At 37.6% G+C, this 25,301-nt stretch overlaps 1 protein-coding gene across 6 annotated transcripts in view; it reads left to right on the top strand.

Moving 5' to 3' along the window:
• Positions 1 to 25,301, top strand: part of ncam1b (neural cell adhesion molecule 1b) — a 126,369-nt gene that overhangs the window by 54,507 nt on the left and 46,561 nt on the right. For 3 of the 6 annotated variants that reach the window (XM_073863239.1, XM_073863238.1, XM_073863240.1), the window contains exons 2-8: positions 2,064 to 2,273; positions 2,850 to 2,993; positions 5,573 to 5,710; positions 5,791 to 5,908; positions 6,524 to 6,684; positions 8,662 to 8,804; positions 20,015 to 20,044. In XM_073863239.1, coding sequence (XP_073719340.1) covers positions 2,064 to 2,273; positions 2,850 to 2,993; positions 5,573 to 5,710; positions 5,791 to 5,908; positions 6,524 to 6,684; positions 8,662 to 8,804; positions 20,015 to 20,044 — 944 coding nt within the window. Of the gene's footprint in view, positions 1 to 2,063; positions 2,274 to 2,849; positions 2,994 to 5,572; positions 5,711 to 5,790; positions 5,909 to 6,523; positions 6,685 to 8,661; positions 8,805 to 8,978; positions 9,003 to 20,014; positions 20,045 to 25,301 lie in introns of all 6 variants that reach the window. The other 3 variants (XM_055196268.2, XM_073863241.1, XM_055196270.2) reach the window with 2 other exon arrangements.

Below are 25,301 nucleotides of genomic sequence, written 5' to 3'. Positions count from 1 at the left end.
TCACTTTATTTATTATGACTTAACTTGTATACTTAAATGTTCTGATTTCAATGAATTCAATATTTGGCTTGATGGCTACATCTGGTGGAAATTTTGTGTCAATAGCCCACTTAGAAATCCCCTTAATGTGTCAAATACTTATTTTCCAAGCTGTACATACAAAAGAAAACTTGGTGCAGCATGTTTACTAACAACACAAGAAGCGGACTCTGACCTAATATTAGTTTGCGTCATTTTAAACCCGTTGTTTCTTCCGCTCATGTGTAAACGACAGCAGAGGGACTCCCTCAAAGACCACTCAGAAAATCAGGACAGAAGAGACGGATTAAAATAACAGGTGTAAATGTGTCTCTCGTTTACTTGTGATCTGATTGACCAAAATGCATCTTAATACCAGGTATAAACAGCCCCATAGATACTGGTTAGATATTGTGCATTTCTTCTACTATAAACAAGGGACAATGCAATGTTCAATATGGCCGCTCTGGCGACGAAAGTCCCGCCGTCCATTTATAAGATCCAATCATCAATTGATAATGGCTGACAGTTCTCTGGGGGAGGAGGTGTATACAAAGTTGTGTAAGGCACTTGCCAAACTGTCAAATGCCCGGCAGTTGAAATGACCTTGAAAAGGGTGTTTTTTTTAGCACAATTTGAGCTTTAAAAACAAAAGTTATGGTACAGTGATGTTAGGTTTAATTATTGGTTAGACATATGTTGTTTAATTTCCCTATTCAGGTAGAACGGAGTTTAGTCTTGCATGACTGATATAACTGCCCAGAGGCGTTTGCAAATATGGCTGTCTAATGGTGTGCCCTCCCCAAAGGGACTTTTTGGAATATTTGCATGTAGGCCTAATGAATCCTGATTTTTCCCCTTACTTTTTGATATTTTTATCTGTATTGTATTTGACTATCAATCACTTTCTTTTCTTAAACAATGAATTTTTAAACTAGGAATTGCATCATTTCCTGAACCTTATGTTTTTTCATCCCAAAACTCTAGAGCAAAGAGATCTACACTTCCCTTGTCTTTTTTGGATATTTGCAGTATAAATCCCTGTCCACTTTTATATTAAAAACAGAAACTTTGACATTCTCTATTTGTGTTTTTATTGAAAAGAGAAAATATTTTCATGTTTTTGATTAAATGGAGGCGAGTAAACACTGACAATTTTAATTTCCTAGTAACCTATTTTCCATTTCCTACTTGTTTTACTGCCTTGCTAGCAAACACGTTTCCTTCATTACAGGTAGATTTAGTGTAGCATTAATGTTTTTTGTTTTGTTGATGGTTATTTACTTTTCACATTCAAACAATCGTATCCCTTATTCATAAATTAACCTTCCAAAACACACTATCACACATTTTAGACCATAAAACGCATTTTTTAAGCACATTACATCATCCCCAATCTGCTTTGAATGCATTCACGATTTTACTTTATTAAAATGCTGCCCAGTCCTAAAGTGTAAAACTGTGGCCCTCCACAATTTTGTGACCTCCCAAAGCTCCAAACTATTTAGTGAAACATTACACCAGTGTGAATTCATCTTTAATGTGGTTTATGGTTTCCAATGTCAGTAAGTACCACCGAGGACTCAGTAAATGAGACCCACTTGAATAGAGCTTCCGGGAGAAATACGTTAAATCTTTTGTCTCTCTCAGTCTCACTCTGGAAAGCCGTTTTTCCTGGTTACACTCCCTTGGGCTTTATTTGAAGACTCAGAGACGTGGAACGACAGCACTGATAATTGCCCTCAACGCTGGCTCTTCAGCTGTGCTCTGTTCTATGGTCTAGTGATTTGTTTAATAGACTGGTAACCAGAGAACGGGTCAACGTTTTGGGAGGTGCCATCTGACAGCTGTTGCACCAGTGACACCTAATCCTGATTGATTTAAGCAAACAATTCAATTGCTGCTGTTGTGAATGTTCCACCAGCTTATGTTTTACCAGAATCATTTACTGTATATAACGGCTCATTTAACACGTCGGTACGCCTTTGAATTGTGATGCAGTTCTTTTGCATTGGAGCTGACTGATGCAACTCTTTGGGTTGCAGTTACCGGCGGAGTGAAGGAAATCGACTGGTTCTCTCCAAGCGGCGAGAAGATCGAGCCTGGCAGGGCGGACATCAGCGTGACCCGTAACGACGAGACGTCCTCCACTCTTACGATCTACAACGCAAAGGTCGATCACGCTGGAACATACAAATGTATGGCCAGCAGCAGTGATCAAGAGGCCGAATCCACCGTCAATCTTAAAATACATCGTAAGATGCCTTTTTAGTATCAGTCTGAACCAATATAATATATAAAAATATCTATATATGTCAGTAAATGTTTCATGTTCATTTAGACATGAAAAGTTTTATGTTTTAAGAGTATCTTGGAAATACAGCATAAAAATAGTAATATCACTATTAAATATTAAATATTGTTTACCATTTTAAATCAAATCTGTAGTTATGAGCAAATGATAAGAATAATATTATTTAATTTCCATTTTTATGTGTGCGTGTTACATTTAAAGGAACAGTAGGTAAGACATTTATATCAATTAATCATAAAATGGCCCTAATATGTCACTAGACATTAAGAAATCATTTTCATTTTAAATACTTATATCACTGACAACAGTGGTCTGGCCAGGATATTGTCATTTAAAAAGTGGAATTGCAGCCCTCAACTGATGTTTATTTTTTCATGTTGTGTATTGGCCACCAGTTGTGTGATTGCAGTACCAGTTTTGGCCACAATCCTACATACTGTTCCTTTAATTTAGCATTTCTTGCTATATACTGTTACCAATACGAATTCAAGCAGAGCTACGAAATTTTTTCTTCCAGAAAAAATCACCTTCACAAACGTCCCATCACCACAAGAGTACACAGAGGGGGAGGACGCCATCATTGTGTGTGATGTCATAAGCTCACCTCCACCAGTTGTCCTGTGGAAATACAAAGGTGCAAAAATCCAATTTGAAAAAGATGGTAAGACAATTGGCTATGTATTATTCTTTCTCTTTAAACAATATATTCTTTTTTACATTTAATTTGTAATGTTTAAAGCACTATTTATGTAGGAATTATTTCTGGATAGTTTGGAAAAGAAAATTTTGCATGTAGTAGCTCTACACAATAAAACTCAATGAACTACACTAGACAGTTCATTTATGGGGGGCAAGGGATTGTTTTTTACACAGGCAATGAAATCCCCAACAAAATAGCATGGTTAGTTTTTGGGTTTGTGTGTAAGATGCCAAAATGCATTGGTCAAATGATGGCATTTTAGAAATGATTCATTTATTTCTGGACCACAAAACCATCATAAGGGTTTTTTTTTAATCAAGATTTATACATCATCATCATCTAAATAAATAAGCTTTCCAATGATTTATGGTTTGTTAGAATAGTACAATATTTGGCCGAGATATAACTATTTGAAAATCTGAGGGTGCAACAAAATCAAAATTGTCTAAATGCATTCAGGGTCGTAACCACAAGAGACATTGAGTGCGTTTACATGCACCAAATAAGCAGATAACTTAATCAAAAAAATTTAAATAAAAAATCTGCTTATTATAGAAAACCAATAAAAAATCAATAAGCCGGCTATGCAGACAACTGCGTTTACATGGGACTTGGAGAATTGTCAGGTTTCTCGCAGGCAGTGACATCACCGCCTATAGTACATGATAGTTGTTCAAAAAGCCGACAACATATCTGTCTTAAGCTATAGACGGTTTCAGCAGTAACAACATAAACAAGCGGCTGTCGCGGTCCGCACGTAACTTCCGGTAAACAAACACAAAGTACTTTAAACGTAGTTTATTTATATAACAAGCAAAAAACAACACATATATTACCTAGGAAACCAAAACATTTGTTATTTTCGACGAGGCATTTGTTCAAGAGATCAGTTTAGCAACTAGTCAGACCATTAAAAAAACGAAACCGGAAGTAAAGTTCGGATCCAGACGTGTATCACGTGCGTCCGATGAAACCGTCTATACCAGTTTCTCTGCCAACTCAACGACGTGCGCACATGGACAAAACCGTGAGAAAGCCGGTTAAGGTGTTTACATGCCACGAGTAATGAGCAAAAAACTACCTGTGCCGATCGGTTTTTGCTTACACGTTTATGAGCTTTCCCCCGATAAAAGAAAACCATTTACATGTTTACATGACCCCACATGTTATCAGATTATTAATCATAATCGGCGTAAGAGAGGGAGATATCCTCCCCAATAATCAGAAATGGTCCAATTGTCTCCCCCAATATAAAAGTTTTGCCATATTTATGGTAAGAAATGTACAAAATATTATGGAACGTGATCTTTAGTTAACAACCTAATGATTTTTGGCATAAAAGAAAAATCTATAATTTTGACCCATACAATGTTTTGTTGGCTAGTGCTACAAACAGAATAATGTAAATAATGTAAATAATGTAAAATATACATACATAGATACAGGTCTTTCAAAGTGCTTGAATCTATTTTATGCAATAAGTTTTCTGGAAAAAAAATCTAATCCAAAATGCAGTGTAGGATAATATCATAAAAATTCTAGCCTTTTTAAGCACACGTCTTAAACTGTTCGCTTTAAATACTTATATCTTCTGTATGTGAATGTTGATTCATACCAAAATGCTTTTTTGCATAGTTGTGTTTGACACATAAAAACCTCCCGGGTTACATATGTAATCGTTGTTCCCTGAGAAGGGAACAAGACGCTGCGTCTCCCTTGCCATACTTACTACGTTTCCTGTAACACCGTCTTTGGCAATATTTTAGATAACGATATACTTCCTGGCTCCCGTGGCACCCTCTCTCTTTAGCCTCACCATTGGTTGAATTTTATAAACACATTCAGATGCACTTACCCCTGGAGGCGTCTCCAAAGTGTCACCGCAGTGACGCAGCGCGAGTTCCCTCAAAAGGGAACTGTAACAATGTATCTTTAAAGGTAACTCGATGTAACCTTGCTCTCACTTGAAATGTGTCCCCACATTTAGTCCTTAAATTTGAGCGTATTGGACCTAGAAAGTCCTTGAAAGATCCTTGAATTTGAAGTTAGCCAAGGTGTGGGAACCCTGTACAAAATATGCTTATGACTTTGTGTTCCAGGGTCACACAGTGAATTAGCATATATGGCCAAAACACTTGAATGCATAAATATTGTTAATAGCGAGTGTGATATAACACACCTAATTGTTGCTTGTCAAAAAAACAACAGGTGTTGAGAATTTTCTCATGTGTGATGAGAGGAAAATGATAACAAAATCATGATCTAGCACCTGTAAATGCTAAATTACATCATATTCATATATTATATAACAATTACTTTCCAAGTAAGTAATTGCGATAAACATTAATAATGTTGTTAATTCATTAACAAACGCAAACAGCCTCTAAAAATGTTGCATCATGTCATTATTCATTGTGAAAACAGATGGAAAAATAGTCTTCAATTAATGTAGTTGCACTGACTTTGTCATATTTGTGCTTAATTTATTCCACACATCTGTGCAGACAACCACGAAATTAATCCGCCCTTATTCTCCATAGTACGTTTTGGGACGCTGCCTAACAACCACCTTCAAATCCGAGGGATCAGGAAGACGGACGAGGGGTTGTACACCTGCGAGGGTCGCATTAAGGCACGCGGGGAGGTTGACTTTCGCATCATTAAAGTCGTCGTTAACGGTAAACCTTACTGTACCTGCAAGCTTTGGGGTTTTGGGGTGTGACTCTGGTTGCTTTTAACTTGTAATTTGTCTTCTCAGTACTTCCCACCATAAGAATCCGCCAATCGGAAACGAATGCCACCGCAGACATAGGCCCCCCTACAGTGTTGGCCTGTGACGCGGATGGATTTCCCGAGCCGATGGTGACCTGGAAACGGTAAGATCGCATTTTCCTTCAACACCTCACCGGCAACTAAAACATGCTTTTTAAAGCATGTGTGTATTGAAAGAAGCTCAGTAGTGTAGGGAAAATCTGTGACGATAGGTAGAAGGAGCTTTTCGCACTAATAACACTTGAGCTTCTCCTCATCCGCTCAGTAGGAGCGCATGTTCTCCTTATCTTACAAGTGAGCATATAAAACCCTCAGGATGACACGGCACCTCAAGGAGCTTTTGTTTGGTCATAGAGTGAATGTACAGGGTGAAGCTGTTTATTTGTCTCAAAATAACTCGGGTCCTCTCCTCTGGCAAGAGTTGTGGTATATTTATTACCTGTTTGACCTTAAATCAAGAGGTCGCCACCATGGTCAGGAATCCAATGATTTTTGAAGCGTCTGCACAAAGACCACAAATGGAGGGGCAAATAGATGCCAAATGAAAGAAATGTAGCCGAGAGCGGTCGGATAAAAGTACATTCTGTATCTTAATACACATGTGTATTTATAAAATAGCTGGATTATTATTGAAAAGATTCTCTGATGGGAAACCTTATTTGTCTCCCCCGTTGCATGCGGCATTGTTTCGACATGCCGGCCCTATTTTTTTCTCTCAGGAACAACATTTTGCTTGAAAGCGGGGATAAATACAGCTTCAATGAAGATGGTTCAGAGATGACTGTACTGGATGTGACAAAGCTGGACGAGGGAGATTACACCTGCATCGCAACGAATAAAGCTGGGGAAAGCGAACAAGAGCTCAGCCTTAAAGTCTTTGGTAAGAATTAATGAGAGATCTCAGAGGATAAAAGTTCAACCTAGAGCAGCCTGTGAAAGTCAGTGTTGAAGAGTCAGTACTGAAACAAAGATTCAGTTTCATTCGGCAGAGATCAAAGTGTTGCACTTTTCTACCTTGAAGGGACAGTCCACCCAAAAATTCTGCCATGGTTATCCAACAAGTATTCTTTATATATGACCTATTTTTAGTGAGTATAGGATGAAGTTTAAAATTGATAAACAGCACTATACAAGTGCTTAACTCTTTCCACGCCAGCGTTTTATTTCTTTTAAAGTTAGCCAGCGGTAGCATTTTTCATCATTTTTACAAAAGTTGAATATATAAAATAAAATATATAAACATACAATATACCAAATGAAAGTACTAGGGATGCATAACGATTAATTGCGATTAATCTATTGCAGAATAAAAGTTTTTGTTTACATCATATACAGTATGTGTGTGAACTGTGTATAATAATTATGTATATATAAATATGCACACATGCATGTATAATTTTAAGAAAAAAATACATATTTAAATATTATACATAAACATTACAAATGTATATACACATGTAAACATTTCTTAAATATATACGTCCATGTGTGTGCATTTATCTATGCAAAGTTATTATACACAGTTCAAACACGTATATGATGTAAACAAAAACTTTAATTCTGCTAGAGATTAGTCGCAATTGTTATGCATCCCTAGAACAGACCCTCTGCTTTAAAATAAAAAAACTTTTTCATTCTACCTTCATTAGTTGTCTTTTAACCTCTCCAATATGGGTACGTTTCTTCAAAAACACCAAATTATAAGCAAAAAGCTGAGATAATTTATTTTTTGTGAAATTTTTTTAATAAACATACGCGGACATACAACCATTTGCCCTAAGGCGATACTTCCAGGTCTTACAAATTGCAAAAGATAATAGAGGTATTGCGGAAAGCCGGAAATACTCGTCATTGGCAGGGAAGCGTTTTCTCTTAATTGACGAGTTAACTCGAGTTAATAGATCTTACGTATTTGGCATGTCGTGATTGGTTAAAACATTTGGCAACTCTGAAAAGTGTCTTCCAAAATGCATAAATACTGTATGATGGTAAAGTGAATGCAGAATAACTCTTTCAAAGTTCTGTAAAGGAAAGAAATGAAGAGCTCAGATGCCAAACTCTCTAAATGCGTCTCATGTTTCTTGTAAATTAGCTTTTTATCCCTCTCTGTTATGTTTAGGTTCAGTAATTTCACTTTAATGTAAAGGTAATTAGGCAGTAATTGAAATGCCTTATTTTCACAAACGTCACTTTAGTCATTTCACTGCCATTTAACCAATTTTGCTGCAAAACCCTCTAAGTACAGTAATCTCAACCTTTAAAGCTGGGGATACATTGCAGGATTTTTGCAAACTTATAAGATCATAACCTTATCACACTGTGTGACATGGATTGTTTAATCCTGGGTACGACAAGCATGTAGATTGTATGTTGATGACGCCTATTGAATCTTGGGCTGCGAGGGCTGGAACACATGTCAACAGCATGCGCTAGTAGTAAACAAATACCGGTACGCAGGTTGTAGCAGCAAACACACTGTGCGTTGATTATGCTGAAATTCAGCATGTCAGAAAACTATCATAGGCTATATTTGTCGAAAGACCAACAATCACCACCATTGTTTCATGATGGCAATCTTTCGTCTGGGACAGACAAAATTTGTGCAGTGTATTCCGGGCTTAAAAAGTCTCCGGTCACTCTTCACTGTCCTTTATAAAATATTCAGTCAATATCCTAATATATCAGTCAACTTCCTTTAACCGGGTGAAAAGCTTTTGTATCTTGTATCCAGTCCTGGCATTTGGTCAATATCATTATCTCATTTTTGACAGTGGTTGCGTTTAGCAGCTTTGCATCTGAGCTCTCAAAATAAAAAGTGAATAAAGTTTTATTAACCCATTAAATTATGTCCTCTTAGTGCAACCCAAAATCACATTTTTGGAAAGCCAGACTACAACAGAAATGGACGAAAAAGTCACGTTAACGTGCGAGGCCACCGGAGACCCCACGCCCAGCATCACCTGGAGCTTCGGCCCCCGCCTCTTCACCGAGGGAGAACAGGTAACACATGGGATCTCCTGACTCATTTCGCTGTGTTAGAACTGGGACCAGAAGAGTAGCAGTGTATTCATCATAGTCATAGCACACAGACAGGGAGCAGGTAGCTTAATGGAAGAGTCGTGATGGTGAACCTGCCTCTGGCTGTTTCATGCATACAATTCTTTTTGTCTGCAGGAGCACCAAAAGCGGATTTATCAGGTATGAGGTCAGAAGGTCAGGTATAGTAACACAAACCTCCAGTAAAACGGACCTGCTTAGATCTGTTTCTCAATCACAGATTTTCCAAAAATGGCATACTTGGAGCGTTTGCTAATTGACCATCTGGTGTTTCGATTCCCCGAAGTCACTGAAGTCGTGATGCTGTGTTGATTTGTGAAAAAGAGACTTGCATGGTGGTGGAATTGCAATGCTGTTGCAACAGCTCCTGACTGGAAAAGTGATGATGGACACGGGCTCTAAAAATGACTTGCATGCCCTGTTATCAATTCTAGTGAGCTGCCTACAAAGGCACTGTTTAAGGCTGGATTATAGTCTTGTTTTTTTACGTGTACGGCTATACGCTAACATACGTGCACGGGCGAATGCACAGCCTTGCAAAGTATAGTTTATTTGACTCATACGAGTACACTCGTATAGCAAATAGCACTCAACGCATGCGCATTGTAACAAATGCAATGCATCTTGTGGGTTACATACTACATTCTGGGTTACAGGCTACAATGTACGCAGGGTTTAAAAAAAATTTGGCTGTGCACATACTCTTCTGTTGACACAAATTGTGTCACGCGCACTGTACCATCGCATGTGCATAAAAAATAAACAAACATTCGGCCTTAAAGCTCCTAGTGGCTGTTCAGGTAGACATCTTAGTCTTGCGACACACAATACTTTGCTTTAGTCAAATATTAATGTGTTTTAAGAAGTACGTTTTCCACAATGGATTGCAACAAATAAATCTAAGATGGTTTGGGAGGTGCAGGAACATGCTGACGTGAAATAAATGGCGATGCTATCTACAATATGTAGACAGTAGGGCAGCTCGCTGGGTTTTGACCTGATAGGTATAAAGCGAATATAAAACAACAGTTGGAGTTATTGGTCGTGCTGAGTCACCATCATCACAGCGTTCCTGAAGGAGCATGTTTTGTCCCAGTTCTTTGTTGGACCGCTTTGATGTTTCCAGCTTGTCTTTCTGTCTCACACTGTCTTGCTCATCTCATCTCGTGGGTGTTGGCTTGTCACTCCATTGGCCTGTGTTGATCTTCATGTTGAGCAGATTATTTTGGCTTTTCATTTATTTGTGTAGTATTAAAGACTACCTGCTATCTCTAAAGTCACATGAAATCGAAACACCTATTTTTTTTCTCATTTAATGCTCATTTCTGTTGTTAATTAAAAGTATAGCACAAGATTTTCCTGAATTTTTAAAAAGAACCACCCTCCACTTTAAAAAAAAATGCACATGCGCAACACTCTACCTGCTCCCGAGAGGGAGGCCTATTAAACGTGTGCACGAGAGAGAGAGAGAGCATGCACAAGCCTAGTTCTTCTCTTCGCTCTGTTTACAAGTTGCTGTCGGCATGGCTCATACTTTGAGATGTTTACCATGTCTGCGCGGTTTGTTCGTGACTTATGCCAGGGCTAGCATCGCTAATCAAAGCTTACATCAACTTTTACTAGCAGTGATTTTAAATGGATTACTCCAAATTTCTCCTGTCGAGTAGAAACTTTGCATGGGAAGCCCAACCTGTGCTTTTATTGCACGCCAGCGTGTGAAATATTCTCCCAAAAACACTTTGGTCTTGTTTCTTTCTTCAGAGACCTTTCTCTTCTTGTCATACAATTCGTAGACTCTTTTTCTCTTGTGACCCTCAGACATTTTGAAAAAACACGGTGAGAATGCGAGCTTCAATGAATGGCTGAAGTCGTAGCCCACCACACATATACACCTGAAAGTGTGCATGTGTAGAAACCAAACCTAGGGACGAGCACATACGACGGCCTTACATCAACATATCATCAGAATGATTGACATCTGGGATGACCAATAGGAAAAAGAAAATCTTCCGCTATACCTTTAAGTGTTTTTAACCAAATGTAATAGCATGCTCCGATTTGACATTGGTTAAAGTGTTAAAACACTTTTATGCCAGTAGCATGAGTTTGGGTTGGGACTATCTTTTTGACCAACCTGTTTCAAAGCAATCACAAAACAAAAATTAAATTTGTGCCAGCCACAGTCTAGTGCAAAATCACATTCATGTCTGGATCCTTGCTGGTATGCGGTGCCCACTTTTTACAATCCAATCAGATTGATAAAATCACATCCCGCCCTTCATCATTTTTCTCATTTAGTATTGATCTGTTTTACTCAGGAATATGGTACTGTTTCATGTTGACTTTAACCGAGCAGTTTGATAAAAAAACAATCAGTCGTCTGTGTTTCGGATAATCAAATGTGAAAAGCTGTTTGCCACAATACTGTTAATTGTTTTTGAGTGGTTAGATGTTTTGTGGAGCATGTAAATGTGGGAATGTTTATTTCAGTTAATTTTCCCGACCGACAACCGCACCTTGTCAACCAAAAATTCACTGTTAACTGATAAGATTTAACCTTTTAAGCGTCACCCCACCCTATTGAGTTAAATCTACACTCTTGGAGCTTTCAAGCAATGTACAGTTTGTCATGATTAGATAAAAATTCATATGCAAACATTGAAGTAAATGTAGGCGTCCTGCTGGTGGGACAGTGACATTTAGCAGAAAATATTTTTTTTAAATGAATCAATTACTCTCCCTACATAATTTATTTTATAAAACACTGTTGAAATGTCTATTCTGGAGGCTTAGACCTTTCCAACGATATATAGTTTGTAGTGATAGATTAAAATTTACATCAACAATTTTAATGCAAACTTAGGTGTCCCGTATTCGGGACGGCGACGCTTAACAGTTTAAATATTAAACTGTTATTGAATAAAAATAAATGTTGATGGTTGTCTGTGACCTTGTTAAAACAATACAAACGATTTATTTAATTTGAACGTGCAAATAGCAGCAACAGATCAACAACAGAACCAGGATTCATCCATTATCAATTTTTTTATGCAACATTACATTAGCAAAGAGCATGCGATCATGTCCATTGGATTGATATCCAAAGAGGGCGTATTGTCTCTTTTTCATCTTTCTAAAGCAGGACACATTTCAGACGGAGACGCGCGTGAGATGGAGACAGACCGTGAGTCTCCATAGACTGTAAAAAAAGATGGACGACGCCCGTTCGCTCTCTTCCATTGGTGAAAAGTGAAGCCGCCGTGTCCCGATATGGCGCTGGCATCTTGGGTCTTGAGTCTGCGCAGTAGCGATTTCGGGACCAGTCCTGCGCAGTAGTGAGCAGGAAGTAAAGCCGCGAAATCAAGACCCCGTCCTCGCTCTCGCAGAATGCGCATATCACACGATATCACAGCTGTCAATCATGACGTGACACAACTGTTTTTATATCATTAAATAACTAACTAAACACAAACTTATTTTGACAAAAGATAAAAAAAGAAATTGAAGTGTAAATAATTGTTTTAGTTGGTCTCAAGTCCCACTGAATAACATGGGAAGGCGGGGTTTATGACCTATACTGGGACCAGTCACTGGGGGGCGATCGAGACGTTTCAGGGCTTCACTTTTCAGGGCTTGTGCGGCACGCTTGGCATCTCCATGCAGCTTCCAACCCTCAAGCTCAGACACATATGCAGCACAAATGATTTCTCATACAAATGGTTACTTTACAAGAGCGTCAGGGCAGCAATAATTTGCGTCGTTTACAAGCCATTCACAATTTAAGGATAGAAAAGTGTCTAAATTTCTGTGGGTATGTGTTAACATTTTTTTTTCTTTTAAGTGATAATATTAATCGGTCATAAATTTTTACCTTCGGTTAAAAGGTCAATATGAACATCCCTAGAAGCATGTATAATAAAACCCAAGCTAGTTTTAAACCAGTTTAAGTTAAAAAAGTAAAAACGAGTTCATAAATTGGTCTACATGATTCATTATAGGTCTGCATCAATGCTTTAAACTCAATAAGTGTGGAAATCCTGGCTGAGTGTTTTATGTTTCCAGTCGTTTTAAAATGGATGCTTTCTGTGTCCAACTTATACCTTATCATCTGATTGTAATAGTTCACTTCAGGACTGTCATATACTTGCCAACGCTGGGCCACTTACCAAGGTGGCAGACAAATGAGCAGGTCATAAAAATGGCAAGGCGAGAGCGTCGCAGGCGATAAACAATGGGCCACGGACCACAGCTTATCACAGTCCTGCTGAAATACAAAAAAACAGTTCAAGTTCTGAACAAGAGCCAATACATCAGCCAGTTTCTTGTCACACTTCCCCACCATTGCCCTCCTTGAGTCATCTCTGAAGCACAAATAGGAAGACCAGCTGTATTAAAATGGACATGGAGTGTGATACGATTACACAGACTGAGATCTTGAGATTACTGTAGTTTCAAAAGAGCACTTGTTTTTAAAACCCCACAGAGAGAGAGCGAGTCTCATGCAGGGTGGCTCTTGTTTTCAGCAAGCACAATGGTCGTTTAGTTCATTGATGGCTTTGTTCACCTGTGACCCTCACAGCAGAGGAAACGGAGGCATCTTTCCCGAGCTTGGAAAATTGATCAGATGAAATTCAGACCCAGATCTCCCTTTGACCCTCCTATCCTTTGACAGTTGTCCCTGGGGGCTGACATTTTTACATCTGCCTTATTGATATTTATTGATGTGTAAATGAGGACAGATTAGAGGAATGTTCTGGGTTAAATACAACTTTAGCACTGTTGACAGAAGCTCTTGAAAGCTGTCGATTTATTACAAAAAATCAATGAATATGATTACGCCTCTGAAACTGAACTTTCAGCATGAAATTATTTAAAGTCCCCATGAAATCAAAATTGAATTTACTGTTAGAATATGTTAGTCTTAAAGAAATAGTTCACCCAAAATAATCCCATAATTTACTAATGCCATAGGTGTATATGACTTTCTTTCTTCAGCCGAGCACATTAAGAGTTATATTAAATAAAATCCTGGCTCCTTGAATACTGGAGCCAGCATGCCACCATTAGTTATAGATGTTTTTTACACTGAAACGTGATGTATCGATCACTGAATATGCTCAAATTATGAAAAGTTTTCTCTCACAGATGTATATATTAACCCACTGGCATCATATGGATTGCTTTTTTGATGATGGATGGGCTTTAAACAAGCGTGTGCCATTACAAAATAGAGCCGAGATATTGCAGTATTTAAAGAGCACCTATTTCATTGCTTAAAAACAATATTATTTTTTGTATTTGGTATAATACAATGTGTTCGCGTGGTTTATGGTTAAAAAACACATTATTGTCCACATACCGTACATTTTTGTAGCTCCAGATGTACTGTCTTCCTGAAACGCACTGATTTTGTGCAAAACTCATTGATTTGAAAAAATATTTAGGGGAAAAATACTTAAAATTTAAAAAACATTTTACATTTAAATTTTTATTACTTAAAGTGAGTTAATTAAAAACTATATATATTTTTTGCATTTTATGCATTACCAATTAAAGTATTTTGAAGTTGATCCAACTTTTTACTTTTTAGAGTGCACCTAAAATGGCATTGACAAGATGAGTAAATGATGTGGTATTTAAAATGTCTTGGGAAGCTATTTCTTTAGAATTGTAAAGAAACGCTAGTGACATCCTATCTATAGATATAAATTTGACAAAATGTGCATACAGAAGATATAATAATAATAATAATAATAATAATTTGTTACATTTATATAGCGCTTTTCTGCAGCATTCAAAGCGCTTATATATGAAAGGGGGATTCTCCTCAACCACCGCCAATGATGGTGGCAACCATATATAAGCATTTAAATTTATAGTCTCCCACTTCAGTCAATAAGGATCAACAATTTTTATGACATCATTCTGGACATCTCACCAGATTCCAGGCTATGAGGTAAATAAAACATTATTGGCTATTTTAAAGGGGTTGAATACATTAATATGCCCAGTCACTTTGTTTCAATGGAAATTACACCAGATCATCGAACATCGAAGATCATCGCTACACATTTCAAGGGACTTCAGTGGGACTTTACTGCAGGATTTAATATTATTCATTTGATTGGACTGTGAAAAGTGGGCTGTTGTGTTATTGGCTAAAGTAACTTTAGATCGAGACTAAGTTGTTTTTACAAAATTACATTAAAGCAACACTATGTAGGTTTTTTTACCTTTAAATAATGTCTCTAAAATGATTTCAGTGATAGAACAACTTTTAACTGGACAAATTGTACTGTTGCTGCAACCTGAGCAGCCTCCTAGCTGCTACAAGCACACTCTGAAAGTGGCGGTGGAGGGTAGGAAACACAGCCCCGCCCCTCCCCTCCCCCTGCCTGCAGAAGAGTGTCTGATACCAGGCACTGTTGCGCTTTTCAACCACATGGGGGAGCTGTAAGCCATTTTTACATGGAAACTACATAGTGTTGCTTTAATTTTACAAAAATCCCATTATGAGGAACCACATTTTTCTTGATCTTTTGTTCAGCAGTTTAGATATCAAAATTTCTGCACCATATCAAAAATACATTATTAAATGTTTTATTGAGAGAGAGAGAGAGAGAGAGAGAGAGAGAGAGTATCAAATAGTTGAGAAAACTTAATTGTATTGTTTTTGGCATAAAAAGAAACTTTACTAAACCTCAGGGAAAACAAAAGCGATTAATAAAAAAATGTAGAGGTATATGGCCCTTTTAAGAAAGTAAATTGTGTGAATTTCATCTTCAGTCTTTAATGTGTTTGTGCATATAGACTTCTGTGCTAAAAGTTTTGTTTTATGTTTTATCATTAACACCTAGCTCTGTTTAAAAGAGTCCTCATGGTCTTGTTGAAACCCTGCGTGATCCTCCAATTAGCTTAGATTTAACATGCGTTATCAAGGGCTATAAAGCATGAGCTGAAAGATTTGTTTTCCTTTTGTTATTGTTATCACAGATTTATGTGTGCAAATGAGATATCAGAGCAGATGTGAGGCTATGAGCATCTGATGTAATTGGTATGACCATTTAATAATGTAAGCAATCACCTGAATGTTTCATTTTCATTTGTTTATTTATTTTGCTGTGGGTTCTTCATCAGCCCTGAAATATCCTTCAAGCATTCATCATTAGCTCAGGGCTCCGGCTTATATTAAGATATTAACTTTAATTAGTAGCACTTAGACAGCGTTGCAGAATCAAAGGCATTGATCATAAGTGTTTATCCCGTGCAGGTCTCCTGAGAGGTAGTTATCCAAATGAAAGCTGCTAGTGTAGCAGACTCAGCCTTCACAACAAGCCTGCAAGGCTTTCGCTTTTTCATGATGCTCTTGCAAAAATCTCACGCTTACAGTGTAACTCTTGACTTTTTTTGTTGTTGTAAGCACAGTACAGAGACACATTGTTCGGCCCAAGTGCTTGAACACAAAGCACTGTTTCTGGCATAGTTCGATAAGCGATGTGTTTTTCTATGTGTGTTTTGTCTTGCGTCACTGTGTTCTGGCACAGGGGTTCCCAAACTTTCATTCTGCCACCCACATTGACGAGTATAATCAATCAAAAATATTTTTTACTAGAAACGTACAGAAAAAGTTAACATTCATTCTCTATTAGTCACTGTGTGAATGAAACATTAAATGCAATGCCAACAAATCTTATGGTAAAACTTATTAAAACTAGTGTGACGGCCAAGTGACCCCTTCGCGACCCATTTTATCCCACTGTGTGACCCAAAAGTGGGACCCGACCATAGACTGTAAAAAGGCTAAAGTATCTTAAAAATGGCTGCCTACATCTTGGGCCGATAATGTCATTTGGAGGCAGAGTCTGCACATAGTGAATGTGAGGTGGAGCAGCTGTATAAAGGCCCTGCCCAGTGTTCAAATTGAGGGGGGCTGTGGTGGTCCCGGACCTCCTATAAACATTGAGTGACCCCTATAAAGCAAAAAATATAAATTAGGAGGGTCCCCTGGTATTTATTAAATTGAAAATACTACATGAATTTAAAATTCTTGTGTTGGACTGCCACAAAGCGATACCGTCCATTAGTTGTCCCTATTTAGCAATAAATGAATCCAAAAGATTTCTGTCTAAAATAAATGTAAACTCTCAAGTGTGCCTCACGCAGTTTTCTGGAGGAATTGACAGATTGTTAGATTTAGATTGAGGATTGTGTTAGGGGCTTTAAAAAAAATCTTCTCAAACTATTCATGAATATCAGCTAACGTCACTCACATCTCAAACTTGTCTTCCGCCATTTTGAGTACCTGAAGTGGTCGCAAAAGAACTAGAAGCTAGTTGTGAGCATCAAAATTTTTACAACACTAAGAAGGCTCGAAACAACATAAAACTTTGCTCGAAGTATCACCTGGGTCTCGACACGTGAACTCGAGCATTGAGAATATTGTTTGTGTACACAGAGTTTACTAAAAAGAAGGTTTTGAGCGGCTGACTACGGGTGTTTTGGTGTCCGCTCGCCGCCATCTTGCCAATCAAGAGGTATCGAACTCCGAATGCGACGTAAGGAGGGAGGAGAGTAAAGATGGATAGCTCCTAAAGCATAGTTCCATATAAATGAACGGATAATTCATTGTTTTGTCGCAAGTGAAAAACAATATTGACCTTCTAGTTGATAAAGAAGCCTCATTTGAGATTCATTCATTCACATTTGGAAATCGATTCTTTATGTCTGGCAAAGATGACAAACGGACACCATAACAGCCAAAATCAGTTGTTCAAAACCTTAGTAAACTCTGTGTTCACAAACAATGTTCTCAATGCTTGCGTTCATGTGTAGAGATCCAGGTGATACTTCCGGCAAAGTTTCATGTTGTGTCGCGCCTTCTTAGTGTTGTAAAAATAATGGTAGTTCGGTAGCAGCGAACAGCGGCTGGAAGAACGCATCAGGGATCGAGTAGGCTTCACACCCTAACCAAGATATTTTTTTTAAAGTAGCATTTCTTTCATGACAGTCAAGGTGCGAAATGTTGTCTTTCGTAGCCATTTCCCATATCCGTTAGAATCACAGAAAGTAAAAGATAAGAAAAACGTAAATGGTATGTTTGTCAGTAACCTACTGGTACTCAGTCGGTACTCAAGATGGCGGCAGGCAACTGGAATTTTGTAAAAGGTCACATGACTGATATTCATCAATTGTTTCACACTAATTTGATGTGTTAAAAATATATAGGGTTTGAGTTAAGAGTAATTTGGGCTTTATTTGATTAAAATGTTGATCCAGGATCACATCTTACTTTGTGAAACCATGGCACCTTTATAATGATGGGGGGGCTTAGCTAGGGGACCCCCATAATCTTTGACATAATTCGAACACTGCCCCCACCCTTTTTCCCATTTAAAGGAACAGTATGTAGGATTGTGGCCAAAACTGGTACTGCAATCACAAAACTTGTGGCCAAAACTGGTACTGCAATCTCACAACTGGTGGTCAATACACAACATGACAACATAAACATCAGTTAAGGGCTGCAACTCCACTTTTTAAATGACAATATCCTGGCCAGACCACTGTTGTCAGTGATATAAGTATTTGAAATGCAAATTATTTCTTAATGTCTAGTGACATATCAGGGCCATTTTATGATTAATTGATATAAATTTCTTACATACTGTTCCTTTAACTGAATCACTACCACACACAAATTAAGTCCTCACACCACTTTTTAATAGCATGTAATAACCTTACAATAACATTACATTTTAAACATTAGAAAAATACATCAGTGTGATATAACTAAAAAAAACAGCAACCATTGTTGGAAAAAATGTATTTGAAGTGTAACTTGATTTTAAAGTTTGGCTCACTTCCCATTCGTTTACATGGAGAGGGCGGGGTTTATGACCTGCATCCAGTCACCAATGGGCGATCAAAACGTTTTGGCCTAACCTTTCAGGATGTGCGTGGCACCCCTTGTCCCAAAAGTTTGAAAACCCCTGTTCTAGCATGTATCAAAAGATTCAGTGTTCATTGCATTGTGTTATTAAGCATGTGCACGTTTGACCTCCATGTGAATTGTGATGTGGGTTGATGGTGAACTGCATTCAAAGTTAAAGTATGAAGACTTGTGGTGTGGTCTAAGTGTTCACTGTGTTCCCAAAACTAGGTTAGATTGGCCCAGATTCACAAAAGGACAAATATCCAAGTCAATACTTGTATTTTATGCTTGCACACTTTTTGAAAGGTGCTATAAGTCACCCAGAAACTAACATTTTGTCATCTTATGTTATTACAAACCCGTACACAAACCTGTTTTGGCAGTGAAACACTAAAAGAGAATTATGAAGAATTCTTACCAAGCGACAATAGTTTATAGTGATAGATTTACATGTATTCACTTTAGCAGATGCTTTACTGTTGAGGAATGCAACAGCGATTCATCTTAAGAAGGCAATTAACACGATAAGCTCCGGTAATGCAAAATTAGGGATGGTCAAGCTTCAAAGAAGATAAAAATCACTTGAAAAGTCAAAGATCAAACATAATCTTTGGCTTTTGCATGCTCAAGTGTCATGACGTCAAATCTGTGGCATTTGCGAGCTGTGCAGTGAGTTGCATGAATGATTTCTGTGATGCTATCACATTCCTTCAGTGTTTTTAAAGTGTTTTTGTCTACTGTGAAGCTTGACAGTTCATGGTCACTATAAACTACTGCATGGAAAAAAATAGATTCTTCGAAATTCTCAACATTAAAGTAAATAATAAGGGTTTGATTTGTGAACATACTATTCCTTTAATAGTAACACGAAATATTTTACTGAGTCCGCTCTATGCTATTTCATTTTAAAGCAGTATTTATAAAGCAATAATGAATGATATTATAAGCTAAAAGAGATGTGTAAACTGGTTTTATGATTTACAGTAACTAAAATGAATGACTTGCCACTTTGAATCCGCTATTTAATATGCTGGGTTTGTTTAAATATGCATAATTTTGTGTAACATGCACATTTTACAGCATTTAAATGATACATAATCAGTATGAAAATGTCTTTATTGTTCAGTGCTATTGTTGTGATTTAACACTAAAGGATGTCTTTTATCCTTCTAAACCTAAAGGATGGCTTTGCCTCTTTGTGTTGTTTTGTCTTGTTTTACAGGCTTCTTGGACTCGGCCCGAAAAGCACAAGGTAGAGAATCCGTATCCATGACTACATAAACTAAATTATGAAGATAGCCATCAACTACATAAACCTCTTTCACACCAGATCAGATCTCTCGAAATCTCATCAGATCCGTCAAACCGAATTACAGCATGACGGCTTCATGTTTCATCTGAGAGAATGTGTACTGTAGTTGTAGATTTACTTTTTGTTTAGTGCATGTCCTCTTTTTCATATTCTTACATTTTGTTATATCATGACATCATCATTTTATTTTATTGTACCGTACAGAAGTCTTGCCCGGAGCTTTATTGCGTCGCGATGGATTTTTCGGGGAGTAATTAAGCCCGCACGAATTGGTTTTCTTGTTGTTTACATCAATAATTCTCCCTTCCCACCCTGACAAGAATAGACATTTGAGGAAACCACCTCCATCCAACCTTTGCAGTTGGCTGGTCTGCATTATTAAAAAGACCTTTCTGTCGAAAACTACGTCTATAAATCTTTAATGATTCAGAGTTCTCGCATTGCAAATGAATAAATAGAGCCTTATCTCGCAGTACAATGGGAGATAAAGTCAGCTGAATGTTCCGATTGTAATGTATAGCCGTTCGTCTTGCTGGCGGGTAGTGATTCAGTGATACTGTTACTAGTTTGACCCCAATACCACGTAGGCCAGTGACAAGCCAACGTCCTGTTGCGCAGGGGTCACGGTCTGGCCATCTGATCACAGCAGACGGGGAGAACTGTGGGAAAGAGAGCCGGAAGCGGGCTGGACAGGGCTCAGCGCTCCCATTAGGAGTTTATTCAATTAGCCCCGCAGTCAATACGGCTGGGCGGTTGTTGGGTGTTTTTTGGATGAAAAGCCTTGGCATTATGTAAGCGGGACTTAGTCTTGCGACAACACCGGCATAATTATTGTCTTGGACACGATTTCGTTCATAGAAAAGGTTGTGTGAGGAGTTTGTGACTGAACTTCATTTGTTTGGATGTTTTACAGATCAAGTTGTCAGAGAGCACTTATAAATTCAAAGTATAGTTGTCTTACCCTATTGGCAAATTTGTATTAATTTTGTTTTAAGCGTGCATGGACAAAAATAGAGAAAGCAGTATTCAGTTGCTAGTGGAGCGTTGAATACTAATGTTTTGCTTGATGAAGTCCTCAGAACTCCAATGCATTTCTTGCCCTCATTACCGTCCTGTCTGAGTCTCTGTGTGTGTCTGAACGTGTGAAAGAAAGTGACTTCATTCCATCAATTTTAATATCTATTCAACCAGAGAAAGCAGTTTAACGCCCTTAAAATAGTCCTGTTGGGGCTGTGCTGCTTTCTGTCCAATGAACAATCTTCAAATTGACAAAACAAATCACTTTTTTGTTTTACTATGTCTTTGTGTATTAGCCTACTACTGTAGTGCTTTGAAGTTCGATCTCGTTTAGGGTTGGGTAAAAATGAAAGATTATAATCTTTATAATCTTTAATTTAACAAAACAGCGTACATTCAGGAAATCCCTGCGCACCAGTGCGGCACTAAAAAAAGGCCAGGGTGGCACTGTCACGAAAGTTTATCATTTGCACGTGTTTTAAAGGGAAACTGCACTTTTCTTTGAAAATAGGCTTATTTTCCAGCTCCCCTAGAGTTAAACATTTGATTTGTACCGTTTGGTATCCATTCAGCTGATCTCCGGGTCTGGCGGTACCACTTTTAGCATAGCTTAACATTATCAATTGAATCTGATTAGACCATTAGAGTCACGCTCAAAAATAACCAAAAAGTTTTGATATAAGAGTTTAAATATTTTTATATTTAAAACCTTACTCTTCTGTAGTTACATTGTGTATTAAGACCGATGACAAATAAAAAGTTGCGATGTTCTAGGCAGATATGTCTAGGAACTATACTCTCATTCTGGCGTAATAATCAAGGACTTTGCTGCCGTAACATGGCTTCAGGAGGCGCAATGATATTATGCAGCACCTCAAAAATAGTCCCCTTTGTAACTTTCAATAGCAGAGGACTATTTTCAGCTGTTGTGTAATATCATTGCGCCTGCTGCAGGCATGTTACAGCACCAAAGTTCTTGATTATTACGCCAGAATGAGAGTATAGTTCCTAGCCATATCTGCCTAGAAAATAGCTTTTTTCCATTTGTCTTAGTACACAATGTAACTACAAAAGTTTAAAAGCTTTTCAAGTTATTTTTTAGCGCAATGCTAATGGTCTAATCAGATTCAATGAATTATGCTAAGCTAAAACCTGGAGATCAGCTGAATGGATTTCAAACTCTAGGGGAGCAGGAAAATGAGCATAATTTCAAAAAAGTTTAGTGTCCCTTTTAGCCTTGCCAATACTAGAGCAAAGAAGACCCAAAGCAGGCCTTAATGTGCTATTCACACGTGGGTTGAGCACATCCAAAGCTTGCGCCCGGAAAGCCACATCTCAAGGCTTCAGACGAACATGCAACACATACATGGGTTTCACATTTCCTTTCGTTTTAACAGACATATTTACAGGGCTCAAGACTAACTTTTTTCACTGGTTGCACTGGTGCGCCTTTTTCTTAGGTGCACCAGAACAAAAGTTAGGTGCACCCAAATTTTTTACCGCATGGCATTTAACGTTTTACAAGCACCCAACCCTGTTAACCCGCATGTGGATGCTGGCATCCTAAAGAGTTTTTTATTTACCTAAATTCAAAGTTACTGTTAGTTTAAAAGTACACTTACCTCAAAAAACTATACGGCATTAAAAAGCGTTAAGACTTAGGATTCAGTTTTTGACCTTTATTTTATTAAGAAAATCCTATAGTGCCTGCTGCAAACACTTTGAAGAGGTTTATGATAAAAGAGACACTTTTGCTAGAAACTCGCTAAATCTCATGTGTAATCGGAGTTTAGTGTCAAGTGAGTGTCTTGTGAGTATTTTGTGAATGTGAATGTGTCTCTTTTATCATAAACTCTTTTGACGTTTGTGCAGCAGGCACGTATTTTGAAATGATGCATGATGCACATGGTTCACATGGCACAACGAACACATGTTTGACATTATGAGCAACACACATGACACTCCAAACACGTTTTGAATTTGCGCCACTCAGAAGAGAAGTCACCACAGTATATTGGATCAGTGCATTAAATGTAGGTCTTAAAGTAACAGCACAAATAAATCCCATCTCTGCAAAACTAGCATAATTAATATTGGATTGAAATCGATTTCAATGAAACATTATAAAAAAGAACCGAATCGCCTAATTGGTTGCAATACCCAGCTCAAGCAATTTCTATTGCACCACTAAAAGAAAACCTTTTAAGCACCTTTATTTTTAAGAGTGCACAGATCAATGTGTCTAAACTCGAATTCATCACTTTTATTTAAATATTTGTGTATTTATATATTTATTTCATTCACAATAACTCTCGTTTTGTTGTATTTTGGTATATTAAGCCAGGACATGATGCCAGCTATAACATGCAACACAAATTAAAAGATTTATTAAAGGTTTTATCGGTTCTGCTGTAGTTACCAAAAGGATATTATGATTTTCATACAATAAAACAAATCCAACTCTCAATCGCCACATGGCCCGTGTGTTTGACACTCCTGCTGAAGTATGTGGAAATTATACAGCGCTTGAAAAAACATTGGTTGTTCAAATCACTCATCTTCATAATACGCACAAGGTTAGGTGAAGCCGCAAGCTAAAGGAAAATGCAAGCGTGGCATGATAAGCTCTACACTTTGTGGCTCATCTTTAAAATGAGCTGTGGGACGTTGTGAAATGGTCAGAGTCTGTGGAGTTGGTGTGACGTAGAGTTGATGAAGTAACAGCTGTGTGAAAATGGCTTTCCCTGCCTCACGCTCTGCATTATTGATGTTCTTTCCTACGTCTTCACTCGGCACATTAAAGACTGTTATTTATATCTTCTGTTCACCAACCCTCTCCCTACCCGTTTTGTTTTCTTCGTCGTTGCCCGTTTCAGGGTCACTGAATACCTTGCATACTTAAGTGAAGAATTGTTCTGTCAAATTTCCATTTCTCAGACACAGAGGCCCGCTTTTATAGGGGCTGTTTGAATTGGAGTTACAAAAGGTTGCTGCATAGTTGCTTTTTAAGGAAACACAAGGAAAACGTACTAAACCTGTGTGTGGCACTTTTCACGAATAAAGTACAGAATAAGCCAAGAAACAAAACAGCAAATTTATCCTAACCTATGATATAATTTAGAGAAAATATTGGCGTAATAAAATATAAACTAAATAAAAAAAGTTAAAAGAACATGTTTTTTTTAACTGAAATGTTTGGTGGTGCTACATTTATTTGATAAAACGAAGGGGGCGGGATGACTGAAATGTTACATTAGATATCAAAAGTAAAAAGGGTTAAGACTTAAGATTTAGTTTTTGACCTTTATTTTATTCTAAAAATCCTATAGTGACAGTAATGTATTCATTTTTGTCAGGAGTTATGAAAATAAAAAACGAGTACATACCTTTAATTTGAAATTTGACCCTCAGTCGCAGCATTGGGAAAAGTACTCATACATGATCATCATGAAAACACCCGATCAAACAACATCCATCAGGGCATTTAATTCAAAGTGTGACTATTTAGAGAAATATTGATTTAATCAAATATTTATAAAAAAATTATATACAAATTTCTGCAGCGAGGGTAAAATTTTACCCATTTTGATTCCAAACACAGTTTGTATGAGCAGCTATAACTATGAGTATAAGTTTCAGAATAAAATATATTAATAATTTAAAGAGCCAGTAAGCTGCCAATTTTAAGCATCCTATCACTGTTTATAAGTCCCGGACAACAGGTTTAAATGCATGCAAGGTGAAAAAACACTGGAATTTTTCTTAGAGATCCCCAAACGATTCGCGTGAAGCAGTTCAACGACTCAGTCTGCCTAAACCCCACCTTTCAGTAGCCTACTCTGCTCTGAATGGTCAACTGACAGAGTCTCCGCACAGACTACAGATCAGACCAACAATAGTGCAACATGATTTACTGAGAAGACATTATCGATATCAATACAGATCATTAATCCAAGCAATAAAAACGACGATGGAAACAAACATTTTACTCTCATTTAAGCATGTATGTACGCTAACCGGGTCATTGCAAAACCGTTAGTGAGCATGCGCTAGCCGCTTGCTAACATGACTCTCTGACAGTATATTAAGAGTTTAAACAACAACATCATTCATCATTAATCCAAGCAATACAAATGACGATAGAAACTAACATTTTACAATCATTTAAGCATGTATGTAC

This window comes from Misgurnus anguillicaudatus, chromosome 24 (assembly GCF_027580225.2).
Source record: "Misgurnus anguillicaudatus chromosome 24, ASM2758022v2, whole genome shotgun sequence".
Taxonomy (NCBI): domain Eukaryota; kingdom Metazoa; phylum Chordata; class Actinopteri; order Cypriniformes; family Cobitidae; genus Misgurnus; species Misgurnus anguillicaudatus.
Note: the sequence above shows the minus strand (reverse complement) of the source record. Positions and strands in the feature narration are given on the sequence as shown.